Source organism: Plecotus auritus (assembly GCF_963455305.1).
Source record: "Plecotus auritus genome assembly, chromosome: X".
NCBI lineage: Eukaryota > Metazoa > Chordata > Mammalia > Chiroptera > Vespertilionidae > Plecotus > Plecotus auritus.
Genome location: NC_137784.1, coordinates 93,434,974 through 93,458,713, shown reverse-complemented (window position 1 = coordinate 93,458,713; position 23,740 = coordinate 93,434,974). Strand labels below are relative to the sequence as shown.

Here is a 23,740-nt window from a genome sequence, read left to right as displayed (position 1 = left end):
GTTTGTTTTGTTAATCCTTACCCAAGGACATTTTTTTAAAAATATATTTTATTGATATTTTACAGAGAGGAAGGGAGAGGGATAGAGAGCTAGAAACATCGATGAGAGAGAAACATCGATCAGCTGCCTCCTGCACACCCCCTACTGGGGATGTGCCCGCAACCAAGGTACATGCCCTTGACCGGAATCGAACCCGGGACCCCTCAGTCCGCAGGCCAACGCTCTATCCACTGAGCCAAACCGGTTTCGGCCCAAGGACATTTTTTTATTGAATTTTTTTTCTTTTCTTTTCCTTCCTTCCTTCCTTCCTTCCTTCCTTCCTTCCTTCCTTCCTTCCTTCTTTCTTTCTTTCTTTCTTTCTTTCTTTCTTTCTTTCTTCTTCTTTTTTAGAGAGAAGGGAAGAGACAGAGGGAAACATCAAGACAGAGAGAAACATCAAGGTGAGAGAGACACATGGACTGGTTGCCTCCCAGACACACACCACTTGGGGCCCAGGGATCAAGCCTGCAACCAAGGCATGTGGCATTGACTGGACTCAAACCCAGGATTCTTCAGTCTGCAGGCTGACGCTCTATTCACTGAGCAAAACCAGCTAGGGCTTGAATCCTTTAAGTTTGATCATAAAACCAATATTTTTCAAGGATAAGATTATTTTTTTTTTGGGGGGGGAGAATTTTTATTTTTGTTTTTTTTTAAATATACTTTTTTATTGTTGATAGTATTACAGATATCTCCCATTTACCCCTTTACCTACCTTCCTCCACATGTCTTCACTACCCTATTGCCCATGTGCATGGGCTATGCATATAAGTATATAAGTTCATTGGTTTATCTCTTCATGTCTCCCCACCCCCACATTGAAGTATATCAGTCTGTTCCATGCCTTCCTTAAGGTCTTATTTTGTTGGTCAATTCATTCTGTTCATTAGATTCCACAAATAAGTGAGATCATGTGATATTCGTCTTTCTCAGATTGGCTTATTTCACTTAACATAATATTTTCCAGATCCATCCATGCTGTCCCAAAGGGTAGGAAATCCCTCTTTTTGATAGCTGCATAGTATTCCATTGTGTAAATGTCTTATAGCTTTTTAAAGCATTCATCTACAGATGGGTACTTGGACTGTTTCCAATTCTTAGCTATTATAAGTAATGTTACTATGAACATAGGGGTGCATATATTCTTTCTGATTGGTGTTTTGGGTTTTTTAGCATATATTTCCAAAAGTAGGATTGCTGGGTCAAATGGAAGTTCCATTTTAAAATTTTTGAGTAAACTCCATACTGTTTTCCATAGTGGCTGCACCAATCTGAATTCCCACCAGTGAACTAGTGTCCCCTGTTCTCCACCTCCTTGCCAGTACTTGTCGTTTGTTGATTTATTGATGATAGCCATTCTGACAGGTGTGAGGTAATATATCATTGTAGTTTTAATTTGCATTTCTCTGATGATTAGTGACTGAGCATTATTTTATATGTCTTTTGGCCATTTGTATGTCCTCTTTTAAGAAATGTCTATACAGGCTTCTGCCCATTTTTTATTTGAATTGTTTGTCTTCCTTTTGTTGATATGAATGAGTACATCATGTATTTTGGATATTAACCCCTTATCAGATGTATCATTGGCAAATATGTTCTCTCATACAGTGGGTTCCCTTTTCATTGTAATGGTGGTTTCTTTTGCTGTCCAGAAGCTTTTTATTTTGATATAGTCCCATTTGTTTATTTTCTCCTTAGTTTCCTTTGCCCTGGGAGATGTTTCTGCAAACAGATTGCTACGTGAGATGTCTGAGATTTTGCTGCCTATGTTCTCCTCTAAGATTTTTATGGTTTCATGCCTTACATTTAATTCTTTTACCCATTTTGAGCTTATTCTTGTATATGGTGTAAGTTGGTGCATGTGTCTGTCCAGTTTTCCCAACACCATTTGTTGAAGAGACTCTCTTTACTCCATTGTATGTTCTTGCCTCCTTTGTCAAACATTAATTGACCTTAATGGTGTGGGTCAATTTCTGGGCTCTCTGTTCTGATCTATTGGTCTATATGCCTCTTCTTGTGACATTACCAGGCTATTTTGGTTATAATGGCTTTGTAGTATAGTTTGATATCTGGCATTGTGATCTCTCCTACCTCATTCTTCTTTCTCAAGATTGCTGTAGCTATTCGGGATCTTTTATGGTTCCATATAAATTTTTGAAGTATTTCTTCTAGATCTGTGAAGTATGCCATTGGTATTTTAATAAGGATTGTGTTGAATCTATAGATTGCTTTGGGTAGTATAGATATTTTAATTATGTTAATTCCTCCAATCCATGAACATAGTATATATTTCCATTTGTTTGAATCTTCCTCTATTTCTTTTTTCAATATCCTATGGTTTTCCAAGTACAGGTCTTTTACCTCCTTGGTTAAGTTTACTTCTAGGTATCTTTTTTTTTTTTTTTTTTGTTCTTGCTGTAATTGTAAATGGGAATGCTTTTTTAGTTTCTCTTTCTGAGAGTTCATTATTGATGCATAAAAATGCCATTGATTTATGGATGTTGATTTTGTATCCTATTATCTTGCTGAATTCCTTTATTAAGTCTAGTATTTTCCTGGAGGAGTCCTTAGGGTTTTCCATGTACAATATCATGTCATCTTTGAATAATGAGAGATTTACTTCCTCCTTTCCAACTTGGATGCTTTTTATCCCTCTTTTTATGTGACTGCTGTGGCTAGGACTTCCAGTACTATCCTATCTAATAAAGAGGGAATATGCTAATTGACCATCACTCCATCACAAAGATGGCTGCACCTACAGCTGAAGCCAAGTTCCCAGAAGGAGCCTTAATGAGCAATCAGCAGGGACCTGAGGCTACGCTCTCCCCCACTCCCGTAGGGCTTGACAGGGGACCTCAGGCTGCGCCGCCTGCTCTGGTGTCAGGCTGGGGGACCTCAGGCCACGCCCCCCACCCTGGTGCCAGGCCAGGGGACCTGAGGCCATGCCCTGCGCCCAGCAGGGCTTGATGGGGGACCTCAAGGTGTGCTTCCTGTCCTGGTGCTGGGCTAGGGGACCTCAGGCTGCTCCCGCACCCCAGTGCCAGGCTGGGGGACCTCAGGCCGCACCCCCCACCCTGGCACCAGGCCGGGGGACCTCAGAGCACACCCCCAGCCCAGTGGGGCTTGACAGGGGACCTCAGGCTGTGCCCCCCGCCCCAGCACCAGGCCAGGGGACCTGAGGCTGCGCCCCTCTACCTGGCTGGGCTTGACAGGGGACCTCAGGCCATGCCCCCCACCCAGCAGGGCTTGACAGGGGAGCTCAAGGTGCACCCCCAGTGCTGGGTCGGGGGAACTCAGGCCATGTCCCCCACCCCAACACCAGGCCAGGGGACCTGAGGCTGTGCCCCCCCTGCCTGGCTGGGTTTGACAGGGGACCTCAGACCACACCCCCACCTGGCAGGGCTTGACAGGGGCCCTCAGGCTGCGCCTCCCACCTTGGCACCAGGCCGGGGGACCTCAGGCCACATCCCCCACCCGGTGGGGCTTGATGGGGGACCTCAAGGTGCACTTCCTGTCCTGGTGCTGGGCTAGGGGACCTGAGGCTGCTCCCCCCACCCCAACGCCAGGCCAGGGGACCTTAGGACGCGCCCCCCACCAGGTGGGGCTTGACAGGGGACTTCAGGCCGCACCCCCCACCCTAACACCGGGCCAGGGGACCTGAGGCTGTGCCCCCCTGCCTGGCGGGGCTTGACAGGGGACCTCAAGGTGCACCCCTAGTGCTGGGTTGGGTGAACTCAGGCTGCACCCCCTGCACAGAGGGGCTTGACGGGAGACCTGAGGCTGCACCCTCTGCTGGTGGGGCTTGATAGGGGACCTGAAGCTGTGCCCCCCTCCCAGTGCTGGGCCGGGGGACCTGAGGCTGCGCCCCCCCCCCACCTGGCAAGGCTTGACGAGGGACCTCAGGCCATGCCCCCCACCCAGCAGGGCTTGACAGGGTATCTCAGGCCATGTCCTCCACCTGGTGGGGCTTGACGGGAGACCCCAAGGCATGCCTCCTGCCCCAGTCTGGGCTGGGGGACCTCAGGCCACGCCCTCTGTCCTGGCGCTGGGTCAGGGGACCTGAGGCTACGTCCCCTGCTTGGCAGGGCTTGACAAGGGTGGGACGGGCCAGGTCTGGATCTAGCCCAATGGGGGCGGGGGCTGGCTGGGTCTGGGTCTCATGTGATTTTGAGGCGCATGTGGGTGGGCGGGGACTTGACTCTGGGTCTCGTGGTGTACCCCAGATTCTGACAGGAGGAAGGGTTTCATATACATTTTACTAATTTTCTTTCATCTCTGACACTTCTATTATAGAGAAAGGGCAAATAGCAATATTAAATTATTTCCTCTAATTAATCCCCTTTTAATGTGCATGAATTTCATGCACCGGGCCACTAGTGTTGAATAAGAGTGGTGAAAGAGGACATCCTTGTCTTCTTCCTGTTGGTAAGGGAATTTCTTTTAGTTTTTGCCCACTGAGTATTATATTGGCTGTAGTTTTGTCATGTATGGCTTTTATTATGCTGAGGTATGATCCTTCTATTCCCACTTTACTGAGAGTTTTTATCTAAAAAGGGTGCTGGATTGTGTCAAATGCTTTTCCTGCATCTATTGATATGATTGTGTGGCTTTTCTTTTTCCTTTTTTTATGTATTTTTCTTGATTTCAGAGAGGAAGGGAGAGGCAGAGAGAGACAGAAACATCAATGGTGAGAGACAATCATTGATTGGCTGCCTCCTGCATGCCCCACACTGGCGATTGAGCCCATAACCCAGACATGTGACCTGACCAAGAATCGAACTGTGACCTCCTGGTTCATAGATCAACACTCAACCACCAGTGGTCAGCAAACTGCGGCTCCTGAGCCACATGTGGCTTGAGCCGCGGTTTGCCGCTCTGTTGACTAATGAGTTTGCCGACCACTGGGATAGGGGCTTAATCACAAGGAACAACAACAGCCTGTAATTATTGGAATTGAGAGTCTAGGTCAGTGGTCGGCAAACTCATTAGTCAACAGAGTGGCAAACCGCGGCTTGCGAGCTGCATGTGGCTCACGAGCCGCAGTTTGCAGACCACTGACCTAACCAGATGCCAGTGGGCTGTGGTTTTATCTTTCAATTTCTTTATGTGATGTATGACATTTATTGACTTGTGAATATTGTACCATCCTTGCATCCTTGGAATAAATTAAACTTGATCATGGTGTATGATCTTTGGAATATATTGCTGGATCCGATTTGCTAATATTTTGTTGAGGATTTTAGCATCTATGTTCATCAGGGATATTGGCCTATAATTTTCTATCTTGTAGTGTCTTTATCTGGTTTTGGAGTTACAATAATTCTGGCATTGTAAAGGGAGCTTATAAGTCTTCCCTTCTCCTGAATGTTTTGGAATAGTTTGAGGAGGATAGGTGTTAGTTCTTCTTTAAATGTTTGATCAAATTCTCCTCTGAATCCATCCAGTCCAGGACTTTAGTTTGCAGTAAGTTCTTAAATCACTGCTTCCATTTCATCAGTGGTTATTGTCCTACCTAGGTTTTCTGATTTTCCTGATTTAGTTTTGGGAGATTGTATTTTTTTACAAATTTGTCCATTTCACCCAGGTTGTACAGTTTGTTGGCATATAGTTGTTCATAGTATTTGCTTCCAATCTTTTGTATTTCTGTGGTGCCCATTGTTATATTGCCTCTTTCACTTATTTTTTTTTAGATGCAAGAATGTGTTACTTTTTTCTTTTATTTTTTAAATTTCTTTATGGATTAAGGTATTACATATGTGTCCTTATTCCCCATTACCCCCACCCCTCATTCATGTCCCCAACCCCCTGTTGTCTGTGTCCATTGATTAGGCTTATATACATGCATATAAGTCCTTTGGTTGATCTCTCCCCCTCCCCCCACCCTCCCCTACCTTCCCTCTGAGGATGACAGTCTGATCCATGCTTCTCTGTCTCTGGATCTGTTTTTGTTCATCACTTTATGTTGTTCATTATATTCCACAAATCAGTGAGATCATGTGATATTTATCTTCCTCTGTCTGGCTTATTTCACTTAGCATAACGCTCTCCATCTCCATCCATGTTGTTGCAAATGGTAAGAACTCCTTTTTTACCGCAGCGTAGTATTCCATTGTGTAGATGTATCACAGCTCTTTAATCCACTCATCTGCTGATGGGCACTTAGGCTGTTTCCAAATCTTAGCTATGGTGAATTGTGCTTCTATGAACATAGGGGTGCATATATCCTTTCTAATTGGTGTTTCTAGTTTCTTGGGATATAGTCCTAGAAGTGGGATCACTGGATCAAATGGGAGTTTCATTTTTAGTTTTTTGAGGAAACTCCATGCTGTTCTCCACAGTGGCGGCACCAGTCTGCATTCCCACAAGCAGTGCATGAGGACTCCTTTTTCTCCGCATCCTTGCTAACACTTGTCGTTTGTTGATTTGTTGAAGATAGCCATTCTAACAGGTGTGAGATGGTACTGCATTGTTGTTTTGATTTGCATCTCTCTGATGATTAGTGACTTTGAGCAGGTTTTCATATGTCTCTTGGCCTTCCTTCTATTTTCTTTTGAAAAGTATCTATTTAGGTCCATTGCCCATTTTTTGATTGGGTTATTTATCTTCTTTTTATTAAGTTGTATGAGTTCCCTGTAAATGTTGGAGATTAAACCCTAATCAGTGATAACATTGGCAAATATGTTCTCCAATACAGTGGGCTTTCTTGTTGTTTTATTGATGGTTTCCTTTGCTGTTCAAAAGCTTTTTATTTTTATGTAGTCCCATTTGTTTATTTTCTCTTTAGTTTCCATTGCCCTAGGAGTTGTATCGGTGAAGAAATTGCTTTGGCATATGTCTGAGATTTCTCTGCCTGTGGATTCCTCTAGTATTTTTATGGTTTCCCGTCTTATGCTTAAGTCCTTTATCCATTTTGAGTTTATTTTTGTGTATGGTGTAAGATGGTGGTCTAGTTTCATTTTTTTGCATGTATCTGTCCAATTTTCCCCAACACCATTTATTGAAGAGACTGTCTTGACTCCATTGGATGTTCATGCCTCCTTTGTCAAATATTAATTGAGCATAGTGATTAGGGTCGAGTTCTGGGTTCTTTATTCTATTCCATTGATCTATATGTCTGTTCTTGTGCCAGTACCAGGCAGTTTTGAGAACAGTGGCTTTGTAATACAGCTTGATATCTGGTATTGAGATCCCACCTACTTTGTTCTTCTTTCTCAGGATTGCTGTAGTTCTTCGGGGTCTTTTTTTATTCCAGATGAATTTTTGGAAAGTTTGTTCTAGGTCTGTGAAATATGCTGTTGGTATTTTAATTGGAAGTGCATTGATTTTATTGATTGCTTTGGGTAGTATGGACATTTTGATGATGTCGATTCGACCAATCCATGAACATGGTATGTTCTTCCATCTGTTTATGTCTTCCTCTATCTCTTTTTTCAGTGTCCTGTAGTTTTCTGTGTATAGGTCTTTTACCTCCTTGTTTAAGTTTATTCCTAGGTATCTTAATTTTTTTTTGGTGCAATGGTAATTGGCATTGCTTTTTTAGTCTCTCTTTCTGTAAGTTCATTATTGGTGTATAGAAATGCCATAGATTTCTTGTCATTAATTTTGTATCCTGCTGCGTTGCCGAATTCATTTATTAAGTCTAATAATTTTTTGATGGAGTCTTTAGGGTTTTCTATGTACAGTATCATGTCATCTACAAATAAGGACACTTTCACTTCTTTTCCAATTCGGATGCCTTTTATTTCTTCTTCTTGTCTGATCGCAATGGCTAGTACTTCCAGCACTATGTTGTACAGGAGTGGTGAGAGTGGGCATCCCTGTCTTGTTCCTGTTTTTAGGGGAAATGGTTTTAGTTTTTGTCCATTGAGTATGATGTTGGCTGTGGGTTTTTCATATATGGCTTTTATTATGTTAAGGTATGATCCTTCTATTCCCACCTTGCTGAGAGTTTTTATCAAGAAAGGGTGTTGGATTTTGTCAAATGTTTTTTCTGCATCAATTGATATGACTATGTGATTTTCCATCCCTTCACTTTCAGTCTGTGTGAGTCCCTTTTTCTGAGGTGGGTCTCTTGTAGACAGCATATATATGGGTCATGTTTTTTATCCATTCAGCCACTTGATGTCTTTTGATTTGAGCATTTAGTTCATTTACATTTAAAGTTATTATTTAAAGGTACTTGTTTGTAGCCATTTTTTGTGTGTGTCTGTGTTCCTTCTTACCTTTTTATTTTTTCTTTTTACACCAGTCCCTTTAGCATTTCTTCCATTGCTGGCTTGGAAGTGATAAACTCCCTTAGCCTTTTTTTTGTCTGTGAAGTTCCTTATTTCCCCTTCAATTTTGAATGATAGTCTTGCTGGTTAGAGTATTCTTGGATTCAGTCCCTTGGTTTGCATCACTTTGTGAATTTCCTTCCATTCTTTTCTGGCCTGATGTGTGTCGGTTGAGAAATCATTTGATAATCTAATGGGAGCTCCCTTGTAACTTTCTGTCTCTCTCTTGTAGCCTTTAAGATTCTCTCTTTGTCCTGAATATTTGCCATCGTAATTATGATGTGTCTTGGTGTAGGTCTTTCAGGTTCATCCTGTTTGGGACTCTCTATGCTTGTGTAACTTTTTTATTCACCACATCTGGGAAGTTTTCTGACATTATTTTTTCAAATAGGTCTTCTAACCCTTGTTCCTCTTCCTATTGTTCTGGCACCCCTATTATTCGTATGTTGCTTCGTTTAATGTTGTCCCATAGCTCCCTTAGGCTCTCCTCCTGTCTTTTAATTTTTTTCTCCAATTGCAATTCAGTTTGGCTGTGTTTTACTTCCCTGTCTTCTAATTCGATGCTCTGCTTCTCCTAGTCTACTGTTGAAACTTTCCATGGTGATTTTTCTTTCAGCTATATCACTCTTCATTTCTTCTTGATTCTTACATATGTTGTAGATTTTTTCATCCATTTCTTCTTGATTCTTACATAAGGTGTTGATTTTTTCTTACATCTGGTTTATGAACTCTATGACCCTTATTCTGCATTCTTTTTTTCTGACATATTGCATGCCTCTGTTTCACTTAGCTGCTTTTCTGGCGATTCCTCCTTTCCTTTCCTTTGGTGGTATCTTTTTCTACCCATTTTTGGTCTCACCAACTGATCTAGCTGTCGAGCCGTGCAAGGGCTGCTCCTTGGGTGGCAGTGGCTTCTCGGGTTGCAATTGCTCCTTGGGCAGTCATGGTAGCAGCTGCTTCTCAGTTGGCAGCGGTTCCTCTGGTGGGTGCTGTTCGCAGCAATGGTGCCTCCTCTGGCTAGTGGGGGAGGTTGCTCGAATAGCTGCTGTTCCTTGGATGGGGGTGGGCTGATTATGAGGTTGCTGCTCCTCGGATGGGGATGGGTTGCTCGTGTCCACTGCTGCTTGGACGGTGGCTGGCTGCTTACGTGGTTGCTGCTCCTCGGACAGGGGCGGACTTCTCATGTGGCTGCTGTTCTTTGGATGGGGGCTGGCTGCATGCTGCTGCTGTTCCTCAGATGGGACGGGCTGCTCGTGATGCCGCTGCTCTTGGGACAAGGCAAGTTGCTTGCAGGGCTGCTGCTCCTCATACAGGTGTGGGTTTCTCATTCAGCTGCTTCTCCTTGGACGGGGGCAGTCTGCTCATGCAGATGCTGCTCCTCATGTGGGAGTGAGCTGCTCGTGCTGTTGATGCTCCTCAGACAGGGACAGGCTGCTCACCAGGCTCCTGATCGGACAGGTGCAGGCTGCATGTGGGTGCTGCTCCTCGGACCAGTGCGGACTGCACAGGGCTGCTGCTCCTTGGATGTGGGCCATCTTCTTATGTGGCTGCTGCTCCTCAGAAGGGGGTGTGCTGCTCATAGAACTTTTGCTCCTCAGAAGGGGGTGGGCTGCTCACACAGGTGCTGCTCCTCAGATGGGGGCAAGTGGTTTGTGCGGCTGCTGCTCCTCAGAAGGGGGCTGTCTACTCACACAGCTGCTGCTCTTCGGATGGGGCTGGGCTGCTCTCACAGCTGCTGCTCCTTGGAAGGGTGCTGGCTGTTCGTGCAGCACAGCTGCTGCTCTTCGGACAGGTGCAGGGTGCGGGCTGCATGCAGCTGCTGCTCCTCATATGGGGTCCAGCTGTGTGGGGCTGCCACTCCTCAGTCATGGGTGGGCTGCTCAAGCGGCTGCTGCTCTTCAGATGGGGCGAGCTGCTCGCATGGTTACTGCTCCTCAGACAGGGGAACTGGCTGCGCACACAGCTGCTGCTCCTTGGACAGGGGCAGGCCATGTGAAGCTGCATATCTTAGGCCTCGGGCGGGTTGCTTGCGGGGCTGCTGCTCCTTGGACAGGAGCGAGCTGCTCACGTGTCTGCTGTTCACATGGTTGCAGTGCCCTGGGCTAAAGCGTTGGGCTGGTCAGAGGGGAGCCTGCTTCTGAACTCACAGGAGCCTGCACCCAGGGTGGCTGGAGCCTCGTTGACCGTGGGATCACAGCCTAGGTAGCATGTCCGTGGCAGGGGTGGCTGTAGAGCCGGGTGAGCAGCCTGTCCCTGTCTGAGGAGCATCAACAGCACAAGCAGCTAACTCCCACATGAGGAGCAGCAGCCACATGAGCAGACTGCCCCTCGTCCGAGGAGAAGTGTTATCTGAGGGCACTCTGGGTGGAGTTGAGGCTGGGAACCCAGTTATATCAGCTCTTCCTTTCAAAAAGTCTAGCCCTCTGAGGACAAGCTGGACTCCTGGTTCTGTTTGCAATGGTAGCAGAAGCTGCCTAGTTAGGTGAGCCTGATTAGCCTGCCCCTGAAGGTCCTGTGGGATCTAACTTTGCCTCATTCACTCACACACACACACACACACACACACACACACACACACACCACCTGACCACACACTCCTCTTTTACTCCCTCACTCACTCATGCTCTTTCCCTCACTGCTGCATTCTTCCTGCCTTTATAGTTGGGTCTGGGGTGTTATTGAGCCGTTAGTGGATGGAGTTTCCTCTCCAAGTGTCTGATTATGTGGCTTGCTCTCAGGCCCCTTTGCCAGACCGGATAAAATTCACCTCAACAAAACACAACACAGAGGGAACTAAGCACAAATGTACTCACAACACCCATAACCGCAATATAAGTGACCACCTGAGAAAAGAGAGTTACGGCAGCGAAAAGAGAGCACAAATGCTATCAGAGAGAGAAAAAAAAGATAAGAGATAAAAGACAAAGGAAGAAAAAGGAGAATATATATAGAACCAATAGATAAAACAAAAAAAATAGAAACACCACACACCCAGCAAAGAGGGTTGGGACAGAATCTGTAGAGGTTGGGCTTATATACTGAAAATAAGATTAAGAATTGGATGAGTATGGAGAGGATCTCAATTTAGTATTGAGGAAGTAGAAAGTGGATAAGAATAAAGAGAATGAGAAGAAAATAATAATAAATTTACAAAAAAATGGATTTAAAAATGGTATAAAAAATTAAAAATAGCAAATAAAAATAGTAATGGAAAAATAATGCGAAAAGAAATAGAAAATAAAGCAACAAACAAAAACAGGAAAACAAAGAAGAAAAGAAGAAACAAAAAGAAAGAAAGAAAAGGGATAATAAAAAATAAAAATAAAAGTGAAAAAAGTAAAGTGTTGTTCCTTTGGCTGGCTTATGATCCCAGTCTTCTGTACTGTACTGTTTCTCATTTTCCGGTTGCTGGGGCTAAAGATTTCTCTTTAGGCCAGTTCCTGTGACCTCAGGGAGTATTCAGATTCCTTTGTATTATTCAGGGTGGGATCTGGGTGTGGCTGTATTGGTTGCCTGGAGACTGGAGGGAGGGGCTATCTCTCAGGAGAAAATGGCCACCGGGGCTCAGGTATGACTCAGCGCCAGACTCGCTACCACCTTTCCTGGAATGCCGCCCACTCTCCCCAGATTCCACAAGTCCACACCTTCTCCCGCACCTCAGCCACAGGTAAGTGTCTGTATCTGAAATGTCCTATGAACTAGGTTCAGTGAAGAAAGGCACAGGCCCCAGAGCGAGGAGGGACTGCGTCCCTGCAAGCTCCTCTCTTGCTGGCACTGCGTGGTTCAGCCAGCCCTTCAGGGCTGCCTCTGAGCTCAGATCCAAAATCCAGACTCCAAGGTCCAAAATCCCCTACCTCCCGCAGTCCCATCGACCCTTTTTTCACAGTCAGACGCTTTGCCTGTCCTCAGGGACGCAGCTTGGCACCATGTAGCTTCTCACCGACCCTCTGGGCACAGAGGTCCGGCAGACTCTGTTGCCTAGATCCTTGATTTCACCTTTATCCAGGGGACCTTTGCCCTTTCCGGCTGCAAACTGTCTCACCAGCTGTATCTCCTTCGGAAATTTGGGCTGAATTCCACTTGTTTTAGCCGCTCACTCTATTTGCTCCAGGACAAGGCTCAGGACACGTCTGTCTATTCCACCGCCATTTTGTCTCCTCCTCACTTCTGATTTTGTTTATTTTTGTTTATTTGAGTCCTCTTTGTTTTTTGATGAGTCTGGCTATGGGTTCACCAATCTTTTTAAAAAAATATATTTTATTGATTTTTTACAGAGAGGAAGGGAGAGGGATAGAGAGCTAGAAACATCGATGAGAGAGAAACATTGATCAGCTGCCTCCTGCACACCCCCTACTGGGGATGTGCCTGCAACCAAGGTACATGCCCTTGACCAGATTCGAACCTGGGACCCCCTTCAATCCGCAGGCTGATGCTCTGCATCCACTGAGCCAAACCGGTTAGGGGAGGGCTCAACAATCTTATTTATCTTTGCAAGGAACCAGCTCTTGGATTTATTGATCTATTGCAGTGGTTGGCAAACTGCGGCTCACGAGCCACATGCGGCTCGCGAGCCGTTGTTTGCCACTCTGTTGACTAATGAGTTTGCCAACCACTGCGTAAGGCATTACCCTTACCCAGAAGTTTTGACTTCAGGTTAAAGACATTAGTACATTATTAAAATGTTTTTTAAGTGTTTTTCCCTAAGGCAGTGGTCGGCAAACTCATTAGTCAACAGAGCGGCAAACCGTGGCTCGCGAGCCGCATGTGGCTTGTGAGCCGCAGTTTGCTGACCACTGATCTATTGTATTATTTTTTTTTTAGTCTCTATGTCATTTGTTTCTGCTCTGATCTTTATTATGTCCTTCATTCTACTCCCTCTGAGCATTTCTTGCTGCTCTCTTTCTAATTCATTTAGTTGTAGGATTAGATGGCTCATTAGTTGTTTTTATTGTTTCTTGAAGTAGGCCTATAGTGCTATGAACTTCCCTCTCAGGACTGCTTTCCCATAGGTTTTGGGTGGTTATATGTTCATTTTCATTTGTTTCTAGGAAGTTTTTAATTTCTTGCTTGATCTCATTGGTAACCCATTCATCTATATATATAAAAGCCTAAGTGACTGGCTGACTGGCCAACTGGCCAACTAGCTGGCCAGCTGACCATCTGGTAGCTATGATGTGCACTGACCACCAGGGGACAGAAGCTCAATGCAGGAGTGGAAACCACAGGCATGGGAACATGGAACAGAGTGATGAATCTCATAGGGAAGGGGGGAGAGGGAGGGTGGGAAGATATTAACCAAAGATCTTATATGCATACTAGAGGCCCATGCACCAGTGGGGTCCCTCGGCCTAGCCTGCAGGGATCAAGTCGAAACTGGCCCAGTGCATGGATTCATGCACCAGTTTGGTCCCTTGGCCTGGCCTGTAGGGATCAGGCCAAACCAACTCTTCAACATCCCCCTGCGAGGCCCTGGATTGCGAGAGGGCGCAGGCCAGACTGAGGGACCCCACCAGTGCACGAATCTGTGCACTGGGCCTCTAATTGTTTAATAACATGCTATATAGTCTCCATGTATTTGAGTGTTTTTAAATTTTTTATTGTAGTTGATTTCTAATTCATGCCATTGTGACCAGAGATGCTTGGTTTTATATTAATCTTGAATTGGTATAGACTTGTTTTGTGCCCAACATGTGGTCTATCTTTGAGAATTCCCCATGTGTACTTGAGAAGAATGTATATTCTGTTGCTTTGGGGAGAAATGTTCTGTAAATATCAGATATATTTATCTGATCTAGTATGTCATTTAAGGCCTGTTTCCTTATTCAATTTTTGTCTAGAAGACCTATCCAGTGATGTCAGTGGGGTGTCAAAGTCCTTTACTATGACTGTATTTCTGTCAATCTCTCCCTTAAAGTCCATCAGTACTTGTTATATGTACTTTGGTGCTCTTGTATTAGGTGCATATATGTTTATAAGGGTTGTATTTTCTTGTTGAATCATTCCCTTTAGTATTATGAAGTGGCTTTCTTTATCTCTTGTTATGGCCTTTGTTTTGAAGTCTATTTTATCTGATATGAGAGTTGCTATCCCAGCTTTCTTTTCCTTTCCATATGCATGGAATATATTTTCCCATCCTTTCACTCTCAGTCTGTGCATCTTTTGTTCTGAGGTGGGTTGCTTGTAGACAGCATATATATGGGTCATCTTTTCTTATCTATTCAGTCACCCTATGTCTTTTGACTGGAGCATTTAATCCATTTACATTTAAGGTTATTATTGATAAGTATTTATTTATTGCCATTTTTTTTTTTTTTTTTTTTTTGCCTATGATCCTCTCTCCCCTTTTCTTTTTCATAGAGCAGTCCCTTTAACATTTGTTGTGTTTCTGTTTTGGTGGTAATGTACTACTTAACCTTTTTATGTCTGGAAAGCTTTTTGTTTCACATTCAATTCTAAATGATAGCCTTGCTGGATACAGTATTCTTGGATATAGGCCCTTGCTTTTCATTACTTTGAGTACTTCATGCCACTCCCTTTTGGCCTGAAATGTTTCTATTGAAAAGTCAGCTGACATTTTAATGGGAACTCCTTTATAGGTACTTTTCTCTCTCTCTCTTGCTGCCTTTAAGATTCTTTTTGTCTTTAACATTTGCCATTTTAATTATGATGTGTATAAGTGTGGGTCTCCTTGGTTCATCTTGATTGGGACTTTCTGTGCCTCCTGAACTTGTGTGACATTTTTATTCACCAGGTTGGGGAACTTTTTTGTCATTATTTCTTTAAAAAGGTTCTCTGTTCCTTGCTGAACTTCTTACCTTTCTGGTATTTCTATAATGTGGATGTTGTTACATTTCATGTCACCCCAGAACTCCTTTAAGCTATCTTCCTGCTTTTTAATTCTTTTTTCCATTTGCTGCTTTAATTGGGTATTTATTTCTAAATTGTCTTCCAAATTGCTGATTTGATCCTCTGCTTCATCCAATCTACTTTTAATATCTTCCAGTGTGTTCTTGATGTCAAATATATCATTCTTCATTTCTGCCTGGTTCTTGTTCATGGCTTCTAGTTCCCTTTTCATGATATTGTAATTAGCACTAAGTTCCTTAAGAATCTTTATAACCATTGCTTTGAACTCCATGTCTGATAGGTTGCTTGCCTCCATCTCATTTATTTCTTTTTCTGGAGATTCCTTCTTTTCTCTTATTTGGGGGTTGCTTCTGAGTCTCTCCATTTTACCTGTTATCTTTGTATTTACTTCTATGTATTACATAGAACTGTTATGCCTTCCAGTCTTTGTGGGATGGCCTGGTGTAGAAAGTATCTTGAGGGGTCCAGTGGTGCAGTATCTTTGTTCACCTGAACTACATGCTCTAGGAATACTCCTTGTGTGCATTATTTGGGATCTCCTGTTGTAACTGGGACTTGATTGTTGATGTCCCATTCCTGGGAAGGATCTCCCCCTTGGACTTGTTGCCAGTGAGGTTCAACCCCAACATCTTTGTGCCAGCTGTTATATAGTGCTGACAGAATGGAATAAGACACAACAGGGCCAAACCAAAACACCACAAAAATCAAGCTACTCAGTGCATCAACAACTGGAAAGACTAAGAAGGAAAAAGAAGAAAAAGCAAAGCAAAGCACAGAAGAAATAAAAAGAATACTAAAAGACACATGACCAAAGACTTAGAGGGTATATAAAGAAAAAGGAAGGAAGAAGAAGACCAAAAAAATGGCTATATGGAAGCAAGGAAGAAGGTAAAAGAACTAATATAGGAGGAAAAAATAAGAGGAAACAGAAAATAAATGAAATAATAATAATAAAATTAAAGCATAGTAATAATGGGTATATGAATTCATAAATAGGAAAAGTAAAAACAGAAAAGAAACGGGAAAAAAGAGAAAAACAAAACAAATAAGAAAAATTAATAATAACAATAATAAAAGGCTAAAGTAGAATAGAATCAAAAGAAAGAGAGAAATTAGAGATATGCAAGAAAAAAGAAGAAAGAAAAAAAAGGGGGGGGCAACAAAAAACAAAAAACCCACTCAGACACACACACACCAAAAAACCAAACCACACATACTCACATACTCAAAGACCTTTAGGTCCGCTAGCTGGATTTGTGGGGCTAGCTGGATTTTGTTCTGATGTTAAATCTGGTCCCTTGGTGTGTCTATCCTGAATCACTGCCCTTTTTGCAACCTGATTGAGGTCTGAGAGATTGCAGCCCCTAGTAGTCCAGTGGTCAGGACTCCCTGGCTCAGAGGCTGGGTCTGCCTTGAGTCTTACACCTTGATTGTTCCTGTTCTGAGCTGTACTCCCTTTCCCCATGGAGTTGGACCTGTAGGTGTCAGCTACAGGTGCTAGGGATCCCACTAGCATTCCACTCTCTGGTGGTCCCAGGCAGTACCTGTGGTGGGGGTGGGGGCATGCATGAGGTCCAGCTGCCATTCCACTCGCTGGCTCTCTCAGTCAGTGCCTGTGTCAGGGGACGCTTGTGAGGTCCCACTGGTGTTCTACTAGCTGCCTGTCTTGAGCAGTGGATGCAGCAGGGTGCAGGTGAGGTCCTGCTGTCCTTCAACTTACTGCATGGTCAGAGTCAGTGTCCAAGGCTAGTCTGGATGGTGGTGAGGCTGTGCTCCTAGACGCTGCCACTCCCCCCTTCAAGATGGTGTGGTTTCTGAGCCAGACCCGTGCCCACCCAGGGAATACCTATGGTGGTAGCAGGGGCTCTTTGCCCAGGAAAGCCTTAACCACCCACCCCGGAGACTCCTATGAGATCTGACTGGTACACACACACACACACACACACACACACACACACACACACACTGCACATCCACGCACTCCCTTCTCACTCCCTTACTCACTCACTCTCTCCCTCACTCCAGTTCTGCTAGCCACCATGTTGGAATCTCCAAAAAGATTATTAAATTGTATTCTGTGGCAGTGAAATACTGCTTTAAGAAAAGGCTATTAAGTTCAGAATTCCCTTTTAGAGAAGTCATTTTGCTACATGAGTGGAGAATGGTTTGGAGGCAGGAAAGACTGGATAAGGAGATCCTTGATGAAAAGATCAATTTAGAAAATGGTAGTAATAATTGAGATATTAGATGAGAGAGAGAGAAATTGAGGAAAACTCCCAGGTTTCTGTTTTGGGCAACTGGGAAGATAATGATACCATTTACTGATACAGAAAACACAGGGAAGAGTGAAACAGATATGAGAGGTAATGATGATTTAATATTTATGAAGAAATGGAACAAAGCTTTGTGTTATTTGAGGCTTTTGGTGTGGATTCTGAGCATTCTTAGTAGTCAGATAACTTTCAAATACTTTTTATTTCAAAAAAGTTTGTATTAGTGTTTTCTTTGTTGCTAGGGGAGAGGGTTGCTATGGAGACTAATGATGTCATAATCCCTCCCTCCGGTGAACCAGTTAGAGCACTCTGGTGGTTCTGGCTCAGTCTTCAGGCTGAAGGCTAAGTCATCCCATCCTGGCCACAGATGTAATGTATAGAAAAGTGTGGGTGTGGGTGTGGGAGTTGGAGGCGGGTGAAGGGATACAGGTTTTGCTTTGTTTTCAGCCTTATAAGAAGTATGAGACTAGAATCCTCAATTTCCAAATATATTGGTTACAAACTTGATTTTTTGTTGTTGTTGTTCATGGTTCAGAGAGGCACAATTTTCCTAAATCTTGGTAGGAAGGCATGCAGAAAGTTCTCAAATGTGTTTTCACTCACATTTAGTCATTTGGTTATTTGAAGTAAGATAAAGTTAAAATGTATTTTTTTTTCTTAGAGTGGAATTTCAAGGTATTCAATTTTAGAGAAATGGCTTTCATTCATTTGGATGTCAGATGCCTATATGCCATTCTTATTTGCACAGCATTTGGCTCTACTTTGTCTTCAAACACTGAGATAAAAGGTAAACCAACAATGGAGAAGTTTTAAAATTAAGGATATTAACTGCCTTTTCAACCTTCCCTAAGAAAATGCATGAAAAGTAGGTGGATTGTTATTGGGAATTAATTCAGGAAGTCCATGCACAAAAGATATGTTCTTACTAGTCAGCCTCATGTGTAAGGTAACTGATGATAAACATTTTGTGGGATAAAAGCCAAACTCAATAGCTATTTATACATGAGATGACTAGTAAGAACATATCTTTTTGTTTATTGGCTTCCTGAATTAATTCCAAAACATTTCCAAATGTTTTATATAGTCCTATCCAATGAATAGCTTAATTATCTGAAACCTCACTGCCTAGTACCCAACTAACTGAAACTCTTTAATTACTATCCTTAACTTTTGTTTAAAATCCTGCCACATTTTTTTCCTGTGGATTCCCCCCCCCCCCTCATCACCTCACTGTTATAAAGTATTAAAATGAACAACAGAGTAGAAATGAGAGGGATTTAGCCCTAGCCGATTTGGCTCAGTGGATAGAGCATCGGCCTGTGAACTGAAAGGTCCCAGGTTCGATTCCGGTCAAGGGCACATGCATGGGTTGTGGGCTCGATCCCCAGTGGGGGACTTGCAGGAGGCAGCTGATCCATAATTCTCTCTCATCATGGATATTTCTCTCTCTCCCTCTTCCTTCCTCTCTGAAATCAATAAAAATGTATTTTTTATAAAAAAGAAATGAGAGGGATTTAGCAACAGAAAGCCAGCATGAGGGTCATAGTATAGAACTGCTAGCTTTGCTAGTACAAAAGTTTATAGAATACTAGAGGCCTGGTACATGAAATTTGTGCACTCGGCCGGGGGGGAAGGGGCGGTCCCTTAGCCCAGCCTGTGCCATCTCGCAGTCTGGGAGCCCTTGGGGGATGTCCAACTGCTGGCTTAGGCCTGCGGGGAGCAGACCTAAGCCATCAGTTGGACATCCTTAGCACTGCTATGGAGGCGGGAGAGGCTCCTGCCACCACCGCTGCACTCATCAGCTGTGAGCCTGGCTCAGGGTTTCTGGCTGAGTGGCGCTCCCCCTGTGGGAGTGCACTGGCCACTAGGGGCAGCCCCTGCCTTGAGCATCTGCCCCCTGGTGGTTAGTGGTGTCATAGCGACCGGTAGTTGTGCCGTTCGGTCAATTTGCATATTAGCCTTTTATTATATAGGATTTGTTTGTTTTTGTTGCTTTTAAGTTACCAGATCAGGAAGCCATTGCCTCCCACTGCCTCTTCCCCCAAAATAAAAGGGGCTGTTTCCAGGTGTCACTCTATTCAGTCTGCCTGCCCCTTCTTGAATCCTCTCAAAGAGTGGCCCTGGTTTGCCATACTCTAGGTATCACTCTGAACTTTAGTTTACTAAAAGATTTAATTAATGAGATTAAACCAACAAGATCTGCCTAATTTTAAGGCCCTTAGTCATGTAGTTGTCTTTTATATTTTCTATTAGAGGCCCGGTGCATGAAATTCGTGCACAGGGGTGTGTGTGTCCCTCAGCCCAGCCTGCACCCTCTCTAATCTGGGACCCCTTGAGGGATCTCTGACCGCCTGTTTAGGCCCGATCCCAACAGGATTGGGCCTAAACGAGCAGTTGGACATCCCTCTCAAAATCCAGGACTGCTGGCTCCCAACCGCTCGCCTGCCTCTGCCTGATTGCCCCTAACCACTTCTGCCTGCCAGCCTGATCACCCACTAACCACTCCCCTGCCAGCCTGATCAATGCCTAACTGCTCCCCGGTTGGCCCGATTGCCCCTAACTGCCCTCCCCTGCAGGCCTGGTCACCCCTAACTGCCCTCCCCTGCCAGTCTGGTCACCCCTAACTGTCCTCCCCTGCAGGCCTGGTCCCCCGAACTGCCCTCCCCTGCTGGCCTTGTACCCCCCAACTGCCCTCCCTGCAGGTCTGGGTCCCCCCCAACTGTCCTCCCCTGCTGGCCTGGTCTCCCCTTCCTGCCCTTCTCTGCTGGCTCGGTCACCCCTAACTGCCCTTCCTGCTGGCCTGATTGCCCACAACTGCCCTCCCTGCAGGCCTGGTCCCCCCCAACTGCCCTCCCCTGCTGGCCTGGTCTCCCCTTCCTGCCCTTCTCTGCTGGCTCGGTCACCCCTAACTGCCCTTCCTGCTGGCCTGATTGCCCACAACTGCCCTCCCATGCAGGCCTGGGTCCCCCCCGAACTATCCTCCACTGCAGGCCTGGTCCCCCCCCAACTGCCTTCCACTGCAGTCCTGGCCCCCCCAACTGCCTACCTTGCTGACTTGGTCCCCCCCAACTGCCCTCCCCTGCAGGCCTGGTTTCCCCCCAACTGCCCTCCCTTGCTGGCCTGGTCTCCCCCAACTGCCCTCCCCTGCAGGCCTGTTTTCCCCCCCAACTGCCCTCCCTTGCTGGCCTGGTCTCCCCCAACTGCCCTCCTCTGCTGCCCTGATCACCCCCAACTGCCTTCCTCTGCTGGCCTGGTCACCCCTAACTGCCCACAACTGCCCTCCCCTGCAGGCCATCTTGTGGTGGCCATCTTGTGTCCACATGGGGGCAGCCATCTTTGACCACATGGGGGCAGCCATCTTGTGTCTTGGAGTGACAGTCAATTTGCATATTACTCTTTTATTAGATAGGATTCCTTTTGTGTATGTGCCATGATGTTATATGGATATAGTATACACTGAATTAATACTGTTTGGTTCTTGCTATTAGAGAGATTTATGTAATAAAGTGTTCCCATCCTAGACCAAATTATGATCTATATGACCATAGAGATAATTCTGTGTTGAAATTTTTGTTTCTGTGAAAACTTAGTACCTAGCTAGGCAAAATCACATTTTGCATATGCGATTTCTGAAAGAGGGGATAACTATATAGCAGTAATCCAGATTTTTAAACTGCTCTATTGAAATATAATTTTCTAAAAATTCGTGCAAGAGTAGGCCTTCCTTCCCCTGGCTTCTGGCACTGGCTTCCCTCTGGCACCCGGGACCCAGGATTCCCTCCAGCACCTGGGTCTTGGGCTTCCTTCTGGCCGCTGGCAGGCACCTGGGACCCGGGCTTCCCTTGCAACCCTGGCTGTGTCTGGAAGGTCATCCAGTCTAATGAGCATATTATGCTTTTATTATTATAGATGTTTTTATTGATTTCAGAGAGGAAGGGAGAGGGAGAGAGAATCATTGATCAGCTGCCACCTACATGCTCCTCACTGGGGATTGAACCCACAACCTGGGCATGTGCCCAGACTGGTAATGGAACCGTGACTTCCTGGTTCATGGGTCGACACTCAACCACTGAGTCACACTGGCTGGGCAAGATATAGTTTACATAGCATAAAACTCTCACTTTTAAAGTGCATTGTTCTGTGGTTTTTAGTATATTCATAAAGTTGTGTAACAGCCACTAGTATCAAATTCTAGAATATTTTCATCACCCCAAAAAGAAACCTCATATCCATTCAGCAGTCATGCCTCTTTCTTCTTCCCCTCCAGCCCCTGGCAACCACTAATCTGTTTTCTGTGTCAGTGGATTTGCCTATTTTAGATATTTTATATAAAGGGAATCATGTAATATGTGATCTTTTGTAGTAGCTTATTTCATTTAGCTTTATGTTTTCAAGGTTCTTCATAGTGTAGCGTGTACCCATTTTATAGATGAACCACAGTTTATTTATCTATTCATCAGTTGATGGACATATGGAAGTAATCTAGATTTAGCAATCTTTGTCATTAGATACAGGAAAAAAGTAAAAATATTTTAATTTTATTTCAGTTAATCCTCCTGAGGATTTTGAGATAGTGGATCCTGGATATTTAGGTTATCTCTATTTGCAATGGCAACCTCCACTGTTTCTGGATAATTGTGAGGAACACACGGTAGAATATGAATTAAAATACCGAAGCATTGATAGTGAAAACTGGAGGGTAAGTAAAGCATGCATTTGTGATATCAGAGCAATTATTAGTTTTCTTATGATTCCTGATGTCAGTGTCCACTCTAATTTCTGTATCTCAATAGCTATTATTAAGATACTAGAGGCCCGGTGCACAACATTTGTGCACTGTGGGGGGGGGGGGGATCCCTCAGCCTAGGACCCCTCAGGGGATGTCTGCCTGGCAGTTGGACATCTCCCAAGGGGTCCTTAGCTCTGCCAAGGAGGCGGGAGAGGCTCCCGCCACCACTGCTGTGCTTGCCAGCCATGAGCCCGGCTTCTGGCTGAGCAGCACTCCCACTGTGGGAGCGCACTGACCACCAGGGGAAGCTCTTGCATTGAGTGTCTGCCCCCTGCTGGTCAGTGCTCATCATAGCGACCAGTCATTCCCCCGTTGGGTTGATTTGCATATTAGCCTTTTATTATATAGGATAACAAGCCACCATGGTTGCTGCTCTCTACTGTGCTTCTTGTCACATCTATTTTCACCCCATCCAGTATTAAGACTACCATTGGAAGTATATAGAAAAATACTTGGTTCCATGGAATATGAACTTGAAGAGTACTTATATATTTTATCATATTTCATACTTATATACCTGTATATGGGTCTTATATATGCTACTCAACTGTGAGATTTTACTCTGTGGGAATCAAGCCTTATTTATCTTTGTACTTACCCCATAGAACATAACATGGTTCTTTGCATATATTGTAGTAAGTTGAAATATTAACTATTTACATAGTCAACAAGCATGTTCGTTTAAAGATTTCTGTTGTACAAGGAATTCTGTTACCTTCTTAATTCAGCTAGGTAGTTTCAAGGGGCAATTCAAATCATTTACTGGGCAACTCTTTGTGCCAGGCACTCTGCTAGATATCAGGAATACCAGGATTAATGATATATGATTTTAGCCTAGGAGCTCACAATTTGTCTTGCTTTCTCCAGTTACCCACAAGATTTTATTTTATATTATTTCTGAAGAATTCATATGGCATTTGAAAGGTATAAATCATTTGCCATGTAATATGTATATAGTATGTGAAAAGTATCTGTTGATTTCAAGTTGCTTAAAGCTCAAATCCTGCCATAGAGCCTTTTTTTCTCTTCCAGATTTTTTTTGTTTGTTTTTTGAATGAGATATTAAGTTTCAAATGATCTCTTCAAATAATATATTATACTGAAGTGAGTTCTGCCAGAAATATAACGGAGACATTGTATCACATAATCATGATGAATTTTATAGATATTGAAACTCCTCAGGGTATTAATGACCTATTAACCTTATTAATGTGGCTCATGATGCCATCACTGTTTCTAAACTTGACTTTGTCTCATCTTTTTATCAGACCATCATCACTAAGAATCTCCTTTACAAAGACGGGTTTGATCTTAACAAAGGCGTTGAAGCAAAGATACATACAGTTCTACAAGGGCAATGCACAAATGGATCTGAAGTTCAGAGTTCATGGTCAGAAGCTAGTTATTGGACATCACCTCAAGGTTAAAACAAAGCTCTCCTTTCATATTTAATACTGTCAGAACAATCCATATAGGGAAAAAGTCCTTTAACTCTTATA

At 44.1% G+C, this 23,740-nt stretch overlaps 1 protein-coding gene across 1 annotated transcript in view; it reads left to right on the top strand.

The window, feature by feature from the left end:
• Positions 1-23,740, top strand: part of IL13RA2 (interleukin 13 receptor subunit alpha 2) — a 94,567-nt gene that overhangs the window by 41,483 nt on the left and 29,344 nt on the right. Inside the window, exons 2-4 of the mRNA XM_080652364.1 lie at positions 18,114-18,239; positions 22,000-22,151; positions 23,510-23,663. Coding sequence (XP_080508490.1) covers positions 18,146-18,239; positions 22,000-22,151; positions 23,510-23,663 — 400 coding nt within the window. The 5' untranslated portion in view covers positions 18,114-18,145. The remainder of the gene's footprint in view (positions 1-18,113; positions 18,240-21,999; positions 22,152-23,509; positions 23,664-23,740) is intronic.